Source organism: Miscanthus floridulus, chromosome 14, assembly GCF_019320115.1.
Source record: "Miscanthus floridulus cultivar M001 chromosome 14, ASM1932011v1, whole genome shotgun sequence".
Lineage (NCBI taxonomy): Eukaryota > Viridiplantae > Streptophyta > Magnoliopsida > Poales > Poaceae > Miscanthus > Miscanthus floridulus.
Window position 1 is genome coordinate 69130864 of NC_089593.1, and position 20185 is coordinate 69151048.

General features: G+C 45.4%; 1 protein-coding gene across 1 annotated transcript; it reads left to right on the forward strand.

The window, feature by feature from the left end:
- The first annotated feature begins 10772 nt into the window (after positions 1-10772).
- Positions 10773-12780, forward strand: LOC136504615 (cytochrome P450 81Q32-like). Its single transcript, XM_066499572.1, has 2 exons — positions 10773-11876; positions 11969-12780. Exons 1-2 carry the CDS (start codon positions 10935-10937, stop codon positions 12605-12607), a joined length of 1581 nt encoding a protein of 526 aa, XP_066355669.1. The 5' UTR covers positions 10773-10934; the 3' UTR covers positions 12608-12780.
- Positions 12781-20185: the final 7405 nt, after the last annotated feature.

Below are 20185 nucleotides of genomic sequence, written 5' to 3' on the forward strand. Positions count from 1 at the left end.
GAGAGGGCATGACCTTAACTGTGCGCTATGCCTAAATCGACTATTTTAGCTGATATCAAGCGCTTTCACGAATAATTCGTATCACGAGATCGTTGAAGTAGCGATAGGTTGAAAGGTGTGTTATCCCCATGATCTTATTATTGTATTACGGCCTGCATGATTCTGCCTAATGCCCCACTGATATTAGTAATAAGTTAGGGTCATCGAGTCTATTGTTGTTTCTACGTCCTGCATGATTCTGCCTCATGCCCCACTAGTTATAGCGATAGATGAGATCTAACATGTTTATTAGATTTATTTCTATTAAATGGTTGAATGTTGATGAACTGTTTCTTTTATAAAGGAGTTCGGTTGCTTGCAGTCATTGGCTTAGCATGAATTAATTATTATTGACATCTTATTGCCATTGACTAATATTTGTCCAAAGAATGATATTCATCCTGAATGATAACTGATTCTTCTTACATAATCCTATGAGCTTTAACCGATTTATTCTTATGGATATGCTAGAATTGACTATTTAGTCGATCTCCTTTCATATCGGCTCTCAGAGCCACACATTCGGGACTGTCTGGCAACACCGGCATGTTCTGCCCTTAATTACTGATAAATTTTCTCTCCTTGTCAATTGTAGGGTCAAATTGACTGGCACGTCTCGGGAGGAGTGCGCAGGATCAACCATCTCTACACTGAAGCTAGGTGGATCTCTAGCTCCATCGAGCGAACCCTTCCGGCTTGCTCGTGTGCCCTCGGCACAGGACGAAATTCTATGTCGACACACGTTTCTGGCACGCTCGGTGGGACACCACAATCCTTTGATGGCGGTTCACAACAACAAAGACATCCTTATGCTACATTATGAAGATCTACCTGATGGAGATAAAGATGTCATCGGCAAAGCTACAGAAGAGTTTTAGAGCAAATGTTTGTTGTCCTACACCAAAACACGTGACAACACAATTGTTCAGAAATTTCCACTACCAAGAGTTCTATTACACGGGTAGACAGATACAACTAAAGCTGAAGACAAGCGTTTCTTTATGGAAGTTGTAGACAAATCTATTCGTGATGCCATATCAAGCCAAAATGAAGCTTTCTTGGACACATTTCACAACGCCATGAAAGAAGCATTTCATGGGTTTCTAGTTGGTCAAGTTAGGCCAGCTTATTACAACATTCTAGATCCATTGACCCAAGGGACTAATCAAGTCGGTACCAGCCATAAAGAAGCAGCACCAACTGGTAATGATGATGTCCAAGTAGTTTAGGGTTCATTTAAATAGACTCAAAGAACTACTACGAATCAGATACAATATAATCCTGGACCGCCAGTACAGCATGTGCAACAGTCGGTGGGGCAAGGTTAGAACCAGGTGATCAATTTTGGCACATCAGGCCACATACCGTCGCCGGCTCAAAAAATAGCACCATCAATTCAAAGGATCCGTAGAGATATAGATCCTTATGTCTATAATCAGAGACTTCAAGCAGCAAGCCAGCAAAGGACCTAGCAGATAGAGATTCCACAAGGATATCACTATGGATCAGATTATAACACCCTTCACATGATTCCGAATCTAGGGTATCAAGGAACACGCGATTTAAATTCACAGATGGGTCAGCAAGTACAGAGAAATCTAAATTCAAATGCTGATGAGATGCTGCTGAAGGTGACCAAGATGATGAAGAATCAGTTTGGTCTGAAGCCAAAAGGGCTGACCTTCTCGTACAAATGCCCATATCCAGAATGGTATGATTTGGTCGCTCTTCCCACAAATTACAGGCTCCCAGAGTTCGCTAAGTTTACTAGCTAAGATAGTACAAGCACGATAGAACATGTCAGTCGGTATCTTACACAATTAGGCGAAGCATTAGTTGAGGATGCCCATCGAGTTCATTTCTTCTCCTTGTCCCTGTCAGGGCCGGCCTTCACTTGGTTTTCATCACTACCAGTCAATTCTATTGTCAATTGGGCTGACCTAGAGAAGAAGTTTCATACATATTTTTACATTGGGACTGAAGAAAAGAAAATTACCGATCTAACAACTATAAGGCAGAAGACTAATGATTCAGGTACTGAGTTTCTTTAGAGGTTCTAAGAAACTAGAAACTTGTGCTTCTCCTTAAACTTGGCTGATGATCAATTAGCTGCTTTAGTTGTTCAAGGAATGCTGCCAATGTGGAAAGAGAAACTGCTGGGATAAGAATTTGATAACTTGGGTCAATTGGCTCAATGAGTGGCAGCGCTCAATTGTCAATTCTAGAATATGCGTAGAGATACCCGATTCTAGAAGAGTACCACAGTGGCCGAAGCTTATAATCCATACTCAGTCGATGACGGCTATGAAGATGAAGAAGAAGAGGTTGCTGTGGCTAAATGGAATTGGGGCAAAAAGATAGTAATGGTGCCAAATCCTTGGGGAAGAGGAGTCAAGGAGAGCTATGACTTTGATGTCATAAAATCAGACAAGCTCTTCTATTTCTTGCTTGAGAAGGGGCATATCAAGTTGCCCGATGGTCATGTTATGTTGCCCCTAGATCATTTAAAGAATAAGAAGTTCTGTAAGTTTCATAACGCTACTTCTCATTCCACTAATGAATGCAGAATCTTCTAGCAGCATATACAGAGGGCAATTCAACAAGGAAGGCTCAAATTTGATACGCCTCGAAAAATGAAAGTTGATGATAATCCTTTCTCAGGAGGTCAAAACATGGTTGATGCTAGGCTGATCAAAGGAAAGACTAAGGTCCTAACATCAACCAAATCAAAAGAAGTTGGAACAGTCGATCCCATGATGCAAATATCGGCCGACAAATATAGGGAAATTAAGAGACGTCGCGATGAGCTAAAGAGCCAATATGAGTAGGGGTGACAAGGCCGTGAGTTACATCTCGGATTCTGTTGAATAAGTGGCAGCGACAGAAGAAAAAGGATTATCTGCGTTGGTTAAAGGATCAAGAATACCAGCGTCAACTGGAAAAAGAGAGGTATAAAAGGAAACAAGCCGAATCACATTGGAATTGTCCTTTCTTCAGACATTGCTGGAATAAAGATTTGAAGTTGCCTACCAGACATGACTGTCCAGAATGCGGCAATCAATATTGGGAGTTTAGGCAATCTCAAACCAACCGCCGGTCTATCCATGCTCAAGATGCATATCATCGTAATAACATGGATCAGCACTTAAAAATAAAAGTATTCATGATCAGCTTGGAAAAAGAGTTGTTGACCAAGACTGGGTTGATTATGAAGAAGAAGGCAACAAAAGAAAATATGTTTGGCAGGAAGGTCTATGGTGTCCAGGAGGTTTAATTAGAAGCCAGAAGAGAAGGGTGCAACGCTTAAGGAATAAAGAGTTGGAACAGGCTCAGGCACCCAGTAAACCTCAAGTATGGCGTACTAAGCAAACAGCCAATAAAAAGCAACCATCGACTAATATCCAAATGGCTTTTCTATTGCCATCAGAATTCAGAGCTCCGATAAATCAAGAAGTGTATTTAGATTTTGATGAATCAAAGTATGAAGAAATAGTGGCCAAGTTGACAGTTGTACAACAAGCAATATTTGATAAACCAATCAAGCATCAGCACTTAAAGGCTTTATATGAAAGGTTTGGTTGATGGGAAGCCAATGAACAAGATGTTGGTGGACGGATGTGCTTCTATCAATCTTATGCCTTACACTACTTTTCATAAACTTGGCAAGGGACTAGAAGATCTGATGGAGACTGACATGATGCTTAAGGATTTTGTAGGTAATGCATCTAAGATCCAGGGGGCAATAAACATCGAACTAACAATCGGGAGTAAGACTCTGCTCACCACATTCTTCGTCATCGATGGAAAAGGGTCGTACAATTTGCTCCTCAGTCGTGATTGGATTCATGCAAACTGTTGTGTGCCATCGACCATGCATCAATATTTGATTCAATGGCATGGAGATGATGTTGAGCTGGTTCGCACTGATGAGTCTGTGAGCATCGCAACAATCGATCCAGTCTTCTGGGAACTAGGAGACTTCTAGTGCTTTTCTGGCAAGTTATGGGAAGGAGGCTTCATTAAAATCAGCAATGAAAGCCAATAGCCGTTGCAAGCAATCAACTCTGAGAGTTTGTTTTAGTGAATAGTCACAGATTCACATCGGCCGTTGGATTAAGGAAGCATTAGTTCTGAGTATGGGTTTAGGGCGACGTATGAATGCTAAATGGAATCCTTAGTGCGGATTAGAATCAATGGATTTCTTAAACAAAGTTTTGTGGCACATAATGAAATACTTGGCCTAGGTTGATTAATCATTTGACCTTTGCTATGAAAGGTTCTGCAGGATGTTATCCTAGCATTTGATCAATACTCGATAGCCGATTCATTTAGTCGTCGGCTCTAATAGCAGATACCAGAAGGGTATCGCCTCTAGTTTAAAAAATGAGATCTGAGATGAAAATCTTCAAAGACATAAAAGCCGATACGATATGTATCGCCTCCAGAGCAAGAAGTAAAAACAAAAATAGTCATACACAAGGGTATTGCACCAAGACACATTCATGAAAGAATAGGAGTCTTTGTTCATCGGTTTACCCTAAATACAAACTAATCGAAGACCTTGTTCACTACATCCTGAGCGGATGTGATGTCCATGATGGCCTCCGCCGCTACGATGAATTCTTCTATCAAATCCTCATGTCCCTCAGGGTCGTCGCTAATTGGTAAGCCAACCTCCATGGCATGGAGGTCATGCCCGGTCTAGACCTATGCCGCGGTTAATGCCACCGACGCGCCATGACGAACGCCATAGTGGGCAATCTCCTAAACACGGGCCGAGATGTCTTGGAGACGAGCATCAATGAGGGAACCCCGAGCATTGACGGTGTCCACGGCCACGTTCACCACCAGTTGGAGAGACTCCAACTGCACCATTTGGGTTGGCGATTACAAAAGACTATCAAGACAAAGGCAGTGGAAACCAGAATAGAAGCATACATGGAACTCATCTTACCTGCCACCATGGCGTCAGACTCAGCCAGCCACACTCAAATGGCACTGGCCTCCTCCTCAGCCACATTAAGGCCCGCTTGGAAGACCCCTAGACAGATCTCAAGCTGGCCGTTTTTCTGAATTGCTTCAAAATAGTGGTCCTCCGCCACCCTCCATTCTTGGAAGAAGCGCCAGGCATCGTCGCCATCATATGAGTTGGAAGAGCCCGACGATGAAGCCGACACGGAAGATGCAGCATTAGAGGGCTTGCCAGCCCTAGAGAGGAGATGAAGACTGTCATTCACGATGAACCATAGGCGAGTCAAAAAAGATCATCATCATGAACATAGGATATCAATCTCACCTCATGCATTGGAGGCGCTGGTTCATTGGCATGTTCTCCTCCAGGACCTCCTCCTCCGCGCGCTTGCCGTGATTCTCCTCGCCGACCATGAAGTTGATTGAATCTACAGGAAGAGAGAAAGGCCGCTACAGAGTTCTACGAGGGCGGAGAAAGGCAGAGAAATAGGAACAGTTGCAAGTGCGGATGTGTTCAAGGCCAAAGCCCTCGGTCGGTATTTGAAGCCACGGGACGAAGGGGTGAATGTGTTAGGTCGTGTAAAAGGCAACCGCAATTAATAGGAGGCAAAGCGTCACCTCATTGGTACCAAAGAGAATACGGCGCTAGATGACTAAGGATAGAAGATCAAAAGGCTCTCTTAATAAAGGTCGTGTTTTTAGACCTAGATAGGATTAAAACCAAGAGTCTGGAATCGGCTATTTTCAAAATCGGCTCTTTAGCCAGAACAAAGGTGATCAATCGACTGTGACAGTCCTTTAGCCTCATGCCTGTTTGAGTTCCCCTTGGCCAAAAGAATTTCATGATCAAAAGACTCCCTTGAAGCCTGTGTCACCTTCAGGACCAGATCTTCAAAAATGGAGAAGGGAGACAAGACTCTGGAGAGGGCTAGGGATGAATTACCCCTGATGGCCAAGAGCAAAAGAGCTGATAGAGTCACCTTATGAACTCGTGCATATCCATAATACAGTCCCTCCTTGGGAAGTTCAAACTGGATCGAGGCATGTTATGTTGCAGAGCAATTTATCAGCCGGAGTCTACAAGAAATTTTGTGATGAATGACTTAGAAGACTTGAGTTGCCTTTGGCTGCGTGCTCTTAAAAAACATTGAAGCCCATAAACCAAGGATTGCAAAATATTACAGTTAAAAGGTCAAGAATGAGCAATTCTCTGAGAGAGATTTAGTCTAGAGAGTAAAATTGCCGATCGGGTCAAATGACAACAAATCCGGCAAAGTGGTCACCTAATTGAGAAGGACCTTATCGGATCAAGCGTTGTGCGCTGGGTAATACTTATATTTTGGAAACACTAAAAGGATAAGAAGAATTCGGCAGAGCAATCAAATGGGGAATATTTAAAGAAATATTACCCTAATGTTTGGATTAATACTTGACAACCAATTTGCTCGGTTGTCAGCTCTAATAGCCGATACCAGAAGGGTATCACTTCTAGTGCGAAGATAAACCCAGAGGGGTAAAGGCCGGTATAATGTGTATCGCCCGTAGGAGCAAAGTAAACACGGATAAAGTGATGCATATAGTATGAAGTACAAAACAAAAGGAAAATCACTCAAGATGGAGATAAAGGCTACGGAGTTAGCATCACTGAAGAAATCCTCAATCAGGCGTTCATAATCCTCAAGGTGCGCCGTGGCTGGGAAACCATGGGGAAGGAATCGAAGCTCGTGGCTAGAATGGACTTGCGTAGAAGCCAGCGCCATGGCGGCACCATGGCGAACGCCATGCAAAGCGACCTCCCTAACACGGTTCAGGATGTCGTGCAGGCGAACCACCGAGACGGCGCCTCTGGCATTGACGAATCTCGTCACGTGCTCCGCATCCAATTGGAGGCTCTCCAGTTGGGCAGACAGATCTAAAAAAAGATTCAAAGGGGAGATAATCAGAGTCTTGAAGATGAAATTGAAAGGAAGCAAAGGTTACGACAGATATCTCACTCGTAATTCTGGCCTCGGCCTTGGCCAACTTATCCTCCACTGAACTGACCTCGGGAGGTGATCGACATCGAACCATGGCCATGGTCGATTCTATGAGGGAGAGACATTCAGCGAGACTCTGGCCATGCCGATCAAGGGAGGCAAGCAGATCATCGTTGTCCATCCGTCTCCTTTGATAACAAGGGAGCTGGCGACGAGCTGTTAAAGAAGAGAACCCTAAAGGCCGAATGGAGTCGGTCCTATCCCCCGAGGCAGTGGGGGCACCATGAGTTGTACCCTCCTGACGATGAAGGCGCTACCATGATGATGCAGGTCCATTGAGGGCCTCCTTAGCAAACTTCTTGCTGTTCTCCATGGTCTCAAACCTACAGAAGAGCAGGAACTATACTAAGGACACAGAAGGTATGAGGTGAAGCGAGTTGTTTTTCGATCCCCAGCCGTGACCCGTATATATAGCCCGGGAAGGCAAAGAGGTAGATTTCGCCAGCGGTGTGAAATTGAAACCAGATATGGAAAAAAGATCGACTCTCCGAGAATTCAGGGAACAAATAACAAAGAGATAACAGATTCGGACTTATTGCTTTCCCAATGTCATGGGATAGATACAAAAGATTTATATTAACCAGCAATCAGCCCACCAAAGTTTCTTTGGATTGAAGGGAGTTCGAATCCCCACAGGGCTGAAAGTCATCATAAACCGAGTCACATCGGCCCGTTGATAAAATTGCGACAAAGGAAGGAGAAAGCCGCCTGTCTAACATATGCCCAGCTGATTTCTCGGTGACTAGGAAGCCGCTGGAAAGAAGCTTGTGGCTTTCCCGATGGGCATTTGATTGAGCAAACAAGAGGAAGTGTCCACGCATTTTGGCCCTTGCAAATACTAGAATAGCTCTGCGAGCATGGAGAGAAGACCCAGGCGATATCACAAGGATTCTTCTAACCGTAGTAGCTGATTCTCTTGCTTGACAAGGTGCTAAGATGGGAGACACAATCAGCCTATGCACAAGAGTTCTTCTAACCGCTCAAGATCTTTATAGCAAAAGGATAGACCATGAAGGGTCCAGTGTAGTCGGGAGCACTTGAGGAGGAAGATAGAAGAGAAACATGCTGAATTGTTGAGTTGCTCTCGCCAGGGTCGGATAGATATTTTTATAGCTGGCCTGGATGGATGAATCCAAGAGCCCGTGAAGCAATGATGCTCTCGTAAAAAGTTTTGAAGCATGGGCTCATGAGCTGATATAGACGACGACAAGCAGTAGACCCCAGATTAAGATTCTTTTCCCGTGACTGTGGACCTATCGGGGGCACAGATATGATAATTTTGGAATAAAATTACTTTTATTCCAAAATTTGGGGGCATATGTTTATACCAAAATTTAGAAGAAGAGTCACAGGGACTCGAAAACTTCCAAGATCATGTCATCAAGGAATCAATTGCGTGCAGATCGAAACTAGCTGATTCGAATGCAAAACTAGAATCAACATTCTTTAGATAGCGCCAGCGAATAACGATGAAGGCTATGATCGGCGCCAGAACGAGACATGTTGGACTCTACAAAAAGGGAAAGATTAGAGTCCAAGTTATCTTAAATTAGGAATGTTTTCTCTAGGGTCAAAAATTATGATGAGTCGTGCTTAGACAGGAGTCATGCGTAGGTCTCGGGTATAAATATCAAACCCCGGCTATAATAAAGGACACACAATCAATCAAATACCAGTTATTTACTTTTTTCGGCTCCGGCCACCCCTTAGGAGTAGGAGTAGAGTAGATCTCGGCGAGTTCTTCAGCAAGTACGGCTGCATCGATCCGATCGACCTCCACTGCTTGTCTGTAAGTACCGTCATGGCTTATACCTCTGTTCGTATGGCTGCATCGATCCGGTCGACCTTCACTACGACTCTGGTATAAGTCAGTTATCAACTCTTATCTAGTTCGAGTACGGTTGCCTCAATTCGGTCGATCTCCACTGCTTGAACCAGATTAAGGTCAAGTTATCGGCTCTATCTAAGGGTGGCGTTCCTTCGGATAGATTCATTAAGTTACCGATATTGCTTATTGCTTCCATTATTTATTTAATTACAGCAATATCACTTCGCTCAATTAGGATTGATCTAGATCGGCCTTACATCTTTTTTAACCCATCGTTGTTTAATCTAAACTGATCTAATCTGTACTTTAAACGATGAGTTATATTTTATTGGCTGTTTTACATCAATCTTGATCGTACATAGCGTGCGGTTAAGGCATGTTTGATCTTGAGTAGATCTATTGGCTAGCGAAAACTGTTCCATGGGCCGTTATCACGGTCTGTGTGGTTCTGCCTCACACCCCACTGTTAGCACCGTGGAGTGGGGATCGTTATTTGGTAGATCTATTCCTGAGAGGGCATGACCTTAACTGTGCGCTATGCCTGAATCGACTATTTTTGCCGATATCAAGCGCTTTCACGAACAGTTTGCATCACGAGATCGTTGAAGTAACGATAGGTTAAAAGGTGTGTTAGCCCTATGATCTTATTATTGTATTACAGTCTGCATGATTCTGCCTCATGCCCCACTGATATTAGTAATAAGTTAGGGTCGTCGAGTCTATTGTTGTTTCTATGGCCTGCATGATTCTGCCTCATGCCCCACTGGTTATAGCGATAGATGAGATCTAACATGTTCATTAGATTTATTTCTATTAAATGGTTGAATGTTGATGAGCTGTTTCTTTTATAAAGGAGTTCGGTTGCTTGCAATCATTGGCTTAGCATGAATTAATTATTGTTGACATCTTATTGCCATTGACTAATATTTGTCCAAAGAATGATATGCATCCTGAACGATAACCGATTCTTCTTACACAACCCCATGAGCTTTAACCGATTTATTATTATGGATATGTTGGAATCGACTATTTAGTCGATCTCCTTTTATATCGGCTCTCAGAGCTGCATATTCGGGACTGTCTGGCAACACCGACATGTTTCGCCCTTAATTACTGATAAACTTTCTCTCCTTGTCAATTGCAGTGTCAAATTGACTGGCACGTATCGGGAGGAGTGCGCAGGATCAACCATCCCTGCGCTGAAGCTAGGCGGATCTCCAGTTCCATCAAGCGGACCCTTCCGGCTTACTCGTGTGCCCTCGGCACGGGACGAAATTCTATGTCGACACATATGCACTGCACGGTGAGCATGCACAAGCCAAGCCAAACATGATCAAAGTATAGGGAGCAAAATAAAAGCCACACTTACGGCAAAGTTTGGTAAAAAAATAAGACTGACATGTGAAAACAGTGCTAAGAAAGTGTGACACATCATAGTTATGACAGTGAACCACACAATTACATAAAAAACTATGGCGTGACTAACTTATTACGTGGCAAGTTGTGGTTATAAACTAAATAAACCCTAAACCCCGCGGCGGTTCTTAGACTCTCAAGAAAAAATACTCCCGTTGCAACGTGCTGGCATATTTGCTAGTAAATGATTCTAAAAGTTAAAAGAGGAAAAAAACTGGTTTTTGTAGGAAGGGAGGAAAATCGAACGAGGAGGTAAATTGGACTTCCTTGATTTAAAAATCATATGTTGGATTTGGCCTCATGAAGTAATCTCCACTGTTTTTTTCCCGTTGTCACCTCAATCCTTGAGATGGTTGCCACGTCAACCTCTCCCTCCATAGGTGAGGTCAACTGCTCAAGTGGCAGGCTTCCGGATTTGCCGTATCTTCTTCACCGGCACTCCAACAGTGGTAATTTTCGTTCTACAAGAACCAGATGTAATTTTGCACACTAACGAATGACAACTCTCCCAACTCCCAAGGTCATCAACTCGTTATCTTCTCTGGCTTCAGGATTTGCCGTATCTCCTTCCCCATCTCGTTCCTCCACGCCCTCCTCCCTCCCCACCCCAGCTACAGCGCCGCCCTCTGGGAGTCTTGCCAGCCATGGAAGCGTCGCCGAGCGGCGACGCTCTCCTGCTCTCCATTGCCATCGTCATCACATTGCTCATCGCTGCCGCTGTCTGGAACAGGCGTGTCCGGGGGCACGACAATAGCGGCGCGCCGAGCCCGCCGTCGCGCCCGCTGCTCGGCCACCTCCACCTGCTCGGCAAGCCGCTGCACCGCTCGCTGGCCGCGCTCGCCGCCGCGCACGGCACCGGGGGCCAGCTCGCGCCGCTCCTGTCCCTGCGCCTGGGCGCGCGGCGCGCGCTGCTGGTGTCGTCGCACGCGGCGGCCGAGGAGTGCTTCACGGCGCACGACGCCGCGCTGGCGGGCAGGCCGCGGCTGCTGGCTGGGGAGAGGCTCGGGTACGGGTACACCGTGGTCAGCTGGGCGTTCCACGGCGACCACTGGCGCGCCGTCCGCCGCTTCCTCGCCGTGGAGCTCTTCTCGGCGTCCCGCCTCGCCGCGTGCACCGCCGACCGACGCGCCGAGGTCGCCGCTCTCGTCGAGAGCCTGCTGCTCCGTGACGCCGCCGCCGCTGGACCAGACGCGTCCAGCGCCGCGGTGACGCTCCGGCCCCGGCTCTTCGAGCTGGTGCTCAACGTGATGCTGCGCTCGCTCACCGGCGCGCCTGGGCACAGCGACGACGTGCGCAGGATCCAGGGGATCATCGAGGAGACCTTCGCGGTGAGCGGCGCCCCCAGCATCGGGGACTTCTACCCAGCGCTGCGGTGGATTGACCGTCTCCGCGGCGTCGATGCGACTCTAATCCGTCTCCAGGCGAGACGCGACGCGCTCGTCGCGGGCCTCGTGCGCGACAAATGCCAGAGTCGCAGAACCGGTGGCCGGCACACGGAGAAGAACGGCGCCATTGACGAACTCCTGTCGCTGCAAGAAATTAATCCCGAGTACTACACTGACACTGTCATCAAAGGCATTGTCTTGGTGAGTAATCTCTCCTATGAATCAGTCTTTGTGGCACCACGATGGTGAATTCATGACATGGTTGCAATCTCCGTGATGATGCATCTATTCAGATACTGCTCAGCGCCGGCACGGACACATCGGCACTGACCACTGAGTGGGCAATGGCGCTGCTGCTGACGCATCCGGAAGCAATGCGGAAAGTGACAGCTGAATTGCACACCAATGTCGGCACATCCCGGCTGGTGGAGGAGTCTGACATCGCAAACCTCCCATATCTGCAATGTGTGGTCAAGGAGACCCTCTGGCTCTGTCCTGTCGGCCCAGTGCTCCCAGCGCACGAGGCCATGGAGGACTGCACTGTTGGTGGGTTCCATGTCCGGCGTGGCACCATGATCCTTGTGAACGCTTGGGCGATCCATCGGGACCCCAAATTATGGGAGGCGCCCGAAGAGTTCAGGCCGGAGCGGTTCTTGGACGCTGGCATGGTGACCACGGTCACCGCCCCCTTGCTGCCATTTGGGCTTGGACGGAGGCGCTGCCCAGGGGAGGGGCTGGCAATGCGTCTTGTTAGCTTGACACTGGCGGCGCTCGTCCAATGCTTCGAGTGGGATGTCGGTGAATGTGGTGCTCCTGACATGGCCGAAGGAGTTGGCCTGTCTATGCCTATGGCGAAGCCGTTGGCAGCAATCTGTCAGCCCAGGGAGTTTGTCAATAGCATGCTATCTGGAATTCTGGATCAACATGAATAACAGAACATTGGTTTCTGAAGAATAAGCAGAATTATGTGACACTTAAGCTATTCAGTTACCTATGATTGTAAGGAAGAATGCTTCCAGCTAGATGTGAATGATATATCAATGTTGTAGCTTATTCCAGTGTCCACTATGCATTTGTTCATGAAGTGAAACAGAAGAAGATAAAATGCCAGTTGCAATTAGCAATCTGATGATAAATACCAAAGTCTTCAAAATTACAAGCAATGATGTATGCCCACCGAAACTGATTTCGGATCTTAAACCAGCAGTGCCCTCCGATCCAGATATTGAACCATTTGGGAATGCCTCTGAATTTCTTCTGATGGTTCAAATGATTCAGAGACTATGCATCCGATGGTTAACTTGACCCTTCTTACTTTCTAAGTTCTGACAATTAAGATTAGCTGCCTGACTCAGATTTCAGAGACAATCTTATATCTAACATAGAAGATTGAAACAGGAGCTATTTGGTAGAATTGGATTACCCTTGTGAATTCTGATTGAGGTAATATTTCAGTAGTTTCCTATTTTGTCACGTAAGTATTATAAAAACCTCAGCGCGCGTTTAGTTTCAGAAAGTTGGAATTTGGGGCTACCGTAGCACTTTCGTTTTTATTTGGCAATTAGTGTTCAATCATGGACTAATTAGGCTCAAAACGTTCATCTCGCAATTTCCCACCAAACTGTACAATTAGTTTTTTTTCGTCTATATTTAATGCTCCATGCACGGGCCGTAAACATTCGATGTGACAGGTACTGTAGCACTTTTTGGGAATTTGGGGTGGAACTAAACAAAGCGTCAGTTTGCCACTTCCAAATGAAATTGCTAGAAGCAGCAGCATGTTCTGCTTGCTACAGCATACAAGTATTCCCTCCTGCCCTAATCATAGGTCGTTTTAGTTTTTCTAGGTACATCATTTTTACTATACTCTTAGATATGTGTTGGTGTGTTCCGATCCAAAACTTTTGCAAAACTGTTCCAATCCAAGAGCACCCGAAGCCTCCGGTAATGGCATCGGAGTGATCTACGGAGTTTTATTCCAGAGAAGGTGTTTTTTGTGCGCGCATGGAGATAGAGCTTACCGGAACCCTCCGATGGTCACCAAAGAAGAGGCACTGGAGCTTCGATCACTAACATGGCTAGTTTCTGACATGAGTCATGATTGTTGGGAGAGCTCTAGTGGTAAGCTCCGATGAGGCCACTAGACACTACACCAGAACACACAATCACTACCAGAGCATCACTACCAGATGACTACTAATCACTATCAAGTGGCAAGGCGAGGATTCAGAAAATTGGTGGGAAGCTAATCACCTGACAGTGATGATGTCTATCACTACCGGCTAAAAACACCACCCGACAGTGATATATTTCTGCCGAGTCAAGCCACTACCTGGCATTGACATTTGCATATTATTGTTGGTTATCATTCTGACCCGCCAGTATTCTTACTTGTCATTGGATCTATATAACTATCACATAATTGATTCTCCACCGTTGATTGTGCCTATCACCATTTGAACCCACCTACCACCGTTGCTTCTTGTTATAAAACCTCTACCACCCTTGTTGGCCAATTCAGTATACGTAACAGACCAACTTATTTACATATAGTATCTATATGTGCTCTCTATGGGAGAAAGCTCTCCGTATACACTTTTGGTAGTCTGTAGTCAACATGAGGCCCTAACAACACTGGAAGAATGTTTGTGAAGTTAGACCGACGTCGAAGCCAGAGTGCGCTTGTTCATTTATGTCACGGCAATAGTGCATTTGTTGATTTAGGCCACAAGCAAAGAAGGCGGTGCATTTGTTCATTTATGTCACGGCAAATTGTGCTCTGGCGGTTGGTGCTGTGGCGAGGATGAGGTGGAGTGTGGATAGTGCTGGTTTGAAGGGGGAGAGTGATTGGGCCTTCTTTGCTATCTGGAAACAAATAACTTATGTTTAGAGACATAGCAGTCTCATGACTAATAAGTTATGTTTAGAGACATGATAAAAACTATCTATCTGGAAAAACTAAAACAACCTATAATTTAAAATGAAGGGAGGAGAATTGACGAGGACGTTCTATCATCGATGGAAGGACGCAAACAACCTGAAGCATATGGGCCGCTGAGGATCCATTGTCAACTACCTTGCCAACAACTATGTCCCTGTCAAACAGAAAGAAAAGAACTAGTAGCTTTTGTTTTTATTCTCGTTTTTTGAAAATGGAAGTTTGCAGAAAAAGGGTACTTTTCTTTCTGTTTGACCGGAAAACAGCTCTTGCGGACCTGTCAAAAGAAGGGAAAAAAAGCCTGGACCCTGAAGGCATAGCTCCATGTTGTTATTCTCAGATATTAAAAATAGAAATGATACAATAGTATCTGAAATGACTATGGTGTTGGCATTCTAGTAATATTATAAATCAAACAATCCGACCTAAAAGTTAACGATCAATAAACATCAAAATCAAAATGATATTTTAAGAGCGATAGATATGTCAACCTGTAGAATATGACACCAGGCATCAAATTTGACCCATCTCATTCAACAAGTAGTAACGATTAATCTCATACAAGTTAGGAGCACAATTCAGATAAAGCTCGTAACATACTAGATAACACCCACCCTGCTCGCTGCACTTGCATAACGAGCACAGTCGCACTCTGTTCATGTCACTAATACCACACTAAACAATCAATCAAGTCACTAAGCAGGGGCTAGTAGTACTAAAAGCCACGTCATGTGTCTAGGGGCCATGCATACAACAGTTGATCTGTTCGCGGGTCCAATACTCTTTTTTTTAAAAAAAAATTATATCGCAGACCAACTGACCAGATTACTTTAAAACTGTTATTCTTATCCTAGCGCAGCTTTCTCGTATCACCCATACTTGAGTGTCCCGATACCACACACTATAATACTCCCAAATGACGTATTAGAAGGTACTAGAAAGATTTGACTAAAAATAAAAAGATTTAATTTCTGATGCTCCATCAATATACCTCTAATCCTCCATGCATCCTAATACTCAAAGTCGTTAATCTCACGTTGGATTGGGCGAGATTGAATTTGACGGTATATGGTATGTGAAGATGGATAAGCTTTTTAAGCATCAAGATTGAAGAGATAGTTTGGATGAAATTGTTTCCATATTTAGCTTATGTGGAGCAATCATATTTGACCTTGCCCTAAAATTTTTGAACTCATGTTTTGTTGCTCATGTGCTTGTTGATTTTAAACTATTTTCTATGTTTGCTATTGTGCTTCTTGATTTTTAACCACTTCCTAGGCGGTGTTGCTGCCCTTACTTCGGTTGTCACTACAACAGTAAATTTAACTGAGACGGGCAAATTGGATTAACCAAGGCGGGCAAGCTGTCCGTCTCCGTCAAAAGGTCACGGTTAATCCGGCCTTAACGGAACCACCTCGGTTAATCGATTGACCGAGACGGGCGGAATAAGGCAACCGCATCGGTTAATGCTATTAATGAAGGCGGTAGAGTTAAGTAGCCCGCCTTCGTAAATAATTTCAGGAAATAAAAAAAGCCCACCGAGCCCGGTCCCGCGCGTCGCCGCCGCTCGTGGCCGGATCCACTGTTGTTGATGACCGGATCTACGCCCCCACCACCTCCGGTGGCCGGATCCGTCGCCGGTGGCCAGTTGGAGGCCGAATTAGCGCCGAGAGCTCGAAGGAGAGGGAGGCCGTAGCGTGCCGTGCTCGGAGGAGACGGACGTCGTGCCATGCCGTGCTTAGAGGAGAGGGAGGCTGCACCTGGGCCCATACGCCACCATGGCCACCGCGCCGCTCACCACCTCGCTCCCCGTACCACACCATCCCGCGCCACCACGGCCACTGCGCGCCCCGCAACGTGCGGCCACCACGCCGCTCCGCACTATGATGGAGGGGTACGCCGTCGTGCTCAGGAGGGAGAGCGTGCGCCATCGTGCTCGGGAGGAGAGGAGTGTCGTTGGGCTCTAGAGGGGAGGGGCCCACTGGAGGTGGAGGGCGCGCCACAGATGGAAGCGTCGATGAAGAGAGAAGGGCATTGAGGGAGAGAGAAAGATGCGCGGCGTCGGGAGGGAGTGCGGGCGTACACGAGAGGGAGGGGAGATATTTCTCCGTTAGGCTGGAGATGACGTCACGTGGGGCTCGCCTGTCATTCTCAGTGAAGAAGCACAAACGAATTAACGGTTGAGATGACTCCAGTGGCCTCCGATCCAGCCGTCCAAGGACTCCACGCCAGTGATCCGGGGCATCGACTGCGCGCGGTGGAGGACGGTGCGGACGTTGCGCACAACGGGCAGCGCAGAGAGCGAGGCGGGATGGGCGGTGTGGATCCGATCCCTGTGGGCGATTGTGTGGTGTCCAAGCATGTGGCCAATAATATCACGCCACGTGACGGTGGTTTCAGAAAAACCAGGGGAGGCGCCGATGGTTTGGGACTGGGGGCGGGCCCAGCGCTGCCACTTGCGCTGCAATTCTTTCCAATCGGTCACACCTGATTTATGGAGACGGTTGTTTTGGAGCGACCGTCTCGGTTAATACATTAACCGATGCGGTTATGTTAGGGCAACCGTCTCGGTTAATAAGCATTATTCGAGGCAGGGCAGCCGGTTGCTGGGCCGCCTCGGAGCCCCATTTGAAAATGTCTCGCAAAAGTTTTTGTGTAGTAGTGTATCTACCATTTGTGTAATATCAAAGTTTGAATTTGTATGAGATGATGGCCTAGCCCTCGTCTATATTCTATAGACCTCCTAAGGCGCTCACCAGAAGCGCGTTGTTTGTACGCTAAAACTATTATACTTTAATTACAATGATGCGCAAATCTTTCGCATATTCGAGAAAAAAACTATTTTCTATGTTTCGTGACATCATGTATTTATAATATTGTGTCTTGTTCTATGACATATTAAGTTATTTGCATTTTAAGAAATCTATAAATATTTTTAATGTACCTTGAGTGCTTCAAAGAATTATAGTATCATCGTACCGGCATCCGTATCAGCAGTGGCGGAGGACGGAAAAAACTTTAGGTACGGCGAAATTGATAACATAGATAATAAAAGTATAAAATTTAAAATTAAAATGGTTTATACACATATGAAATACCGTCATAATCAAGTATAAAATGACGAAGGACGGAAAAAACATTTAAGATACTGTTTGCTGTACTGTATTTGCATGAACTCGCAGAGTGCAGACAATCGCCAAAACTCGCCTATTGCCACATCGGAACTCGCCTGCTCGCTGGAGCTCGTTTAGCGGCCTAGGGCACAATTTCGCAGAGGGCTGGAACTGGAACTCACAGACGGTGACGGCCGGACGCCCGGACGAGATCACGATTCAATTGTTCATGAGAAGTTGCAAAGTCGGGAATACACATAGGCTTAAGGCCCAAAATACAGGTTGAGTCGCAGAGCATAAGAGCAGATGATTTCTTCTTCCTCTAGACAACATTAAGAGGTTAGGAGCTCTTGTCATGGCAGATTAGCGCAAGGGGCAGTGATTCAAGAGAGCAACTGCGACATGTGGCCATGTTCGCTTGTCTTATGAGCCGTACTATTTCAGCGAACAAACAGTGTTTTTCTCGCACAAAAAATCAGTGAACGGTACTTTCAGTCATGGCTTTTCAGCAAAGCGAACATGGCCTAATAATCAGCTGCCATACCTTGCCATAATGGTCCTCCGCCCCTGCGTATCAGAATATCGTGTATCCACACATATAGCTATTCAATAACAAAAATAGTAGCTGGGTAGCATCTATCAATACCACAAAAGGGAATAGCCTCGAGGGCCAAAAACTCGCAAGAAACCCATAAATACCACCAAGAAAATTATTCGTGGTGGCTGACCCTCAAGGAAGGACAGTAAAGAGTATAGAACAGTGGAAATTTTGTTACCTTGGAGGCAAGCTGCCACGAATGATTTCCTAGCAGAGTTGAGAACAATGGAAATTTAGTTAAGGGCTTCTTTAAAGAATCTACTGACAACTTATGCAAGCTTAAAATGATGCAAGATGCCTGGACTTTATTGAAAAACGGTATATAACATTACACCAGGCAAAAAAAATAGGAAGACTTTGCAGATATTTACAAAGGGGAGAGGAGAAATAAAAAGGAAAGAGGAGAAGTACATTCCAAAAGAATGGACCACTCAAAAAGATTATCTTTTCTACAGAAGAATGGTATCGACAAACCCAGGTTGGAAGATCATCGAAACATCTTCTGGAAATTTGAGAGTTTACTTCATCCTTGCGAGAAAAAACTTAGAATGACGACACAAATTAGAATGTGCTTCTAATTCTTCTGTCCTTGTTAATGCATCTTAGGGAGAGGTGCAGAGTTGTTTAATCCCATCTTCTTGCTAATAGTTGGAAGGATCGACACCAACTGAATTCCAAAAGTTGATGCTTTTGTGACGATCCAAGAACAAGTGAAAATAATCTTCATGCTCAGCCAAAAGGGGCACTGGATAGAGCTGCTCATAATAACTTCCACATTTATAAAATCATGTTGTTTGAGCAAGTGGAGGGAAACATCTCTGGCTACCTTGGGATCCAGCTGGTGCCAATTTTGGTTCATCGGCTTGGGGCAAACCAAATTTCAAGCGGATGGAAATGTCTCATCCATGCACTGGGAAGCTAATGGGCCAGATGGGCCGTGCAATGGGTGGGTTAGCACGGGATCCACGAAGATGCAGGTCACGGTGAAAAGCAGTACAAGAGAAGACAGCAGAAATAAACAAAGCATCTACCACAACAAAATGTGTTTGTCTACCTTCCATTAAAAAAACCTTTCCTGATGTTTTTGCCATGTTTCCCTACCTTGGAACCCTTAAGTTCACTAGAAATAGTTAATCTGTTAGAATCTGCCTACTTATATGATGCAGTAGCCCTCAAATCTTTGAAAGAAATTGCGAGTATGACACAAGCTCGCAATGTTGAAGCAACCACGACAAAGATATTAGAATTTCCGCGAAGCCAACTGCAAAAATTCTATAAGCACAACTTCTTAAGAGTACACGTGATTGTTGCTTTCTCAGAACCCTGCTTGACCCCTCTATGACCCTTTAATTCTTGGCCTATACAAGAATCTAGTGCAATAGAGTCGTTGTCTAGCCTTATCCTCTTGAGCGCTCTCAATTGCTCCTTACCAATCTTGGGACCGTTGTGTTGGCTTGGTTGATGCCTATGACCTCTACCCCTTGTTTATATAGTCTCCTCCAAAGGCCCTTATACATGCAAGGAAAAAGTCCTACTCCTGGGAATTCTGCGCTGAAATGAGTCCTACTCCTAGGAATTCTGCGCTGAAATCCTAACAGAACTAGAAGTCCTAATAGCACACATATCTCTTGAGTGCTATTACAAGTAGAATTTGAGTCACTGTACAACATAATCGTCACATACATTGTGAATATCATCCTTGTGATGGAGAGGGTGGAGAAAAGTACACACGCGATGTGGGCATGCCGACCGAGCTAGTCGTCAGTCAGCTACTGTTGCCAATTAGCTTATCTCCTCAGTGAGAAAAATAGTAGTGGCACATTTGGTCAAGCCTCACCTTGCCTTGCCCACACAGGAACCG

Coding starts and splice junctions, on each gene's coding strand:
- LOC136504615 (XM_066499572.1), top strand. CDS start 10,935: ATGGAAGCGTCGCCGAGCGGCGACGCTCTCCTGCTCTCCATTGCCATC. Junction 11,877..11,968: donor TCATCAAAGGCATTGTCTTG/GTGAGTAATCTC, acceptor GCATCTATTCAG/ATACTGCTCAGCGCCGGCAC.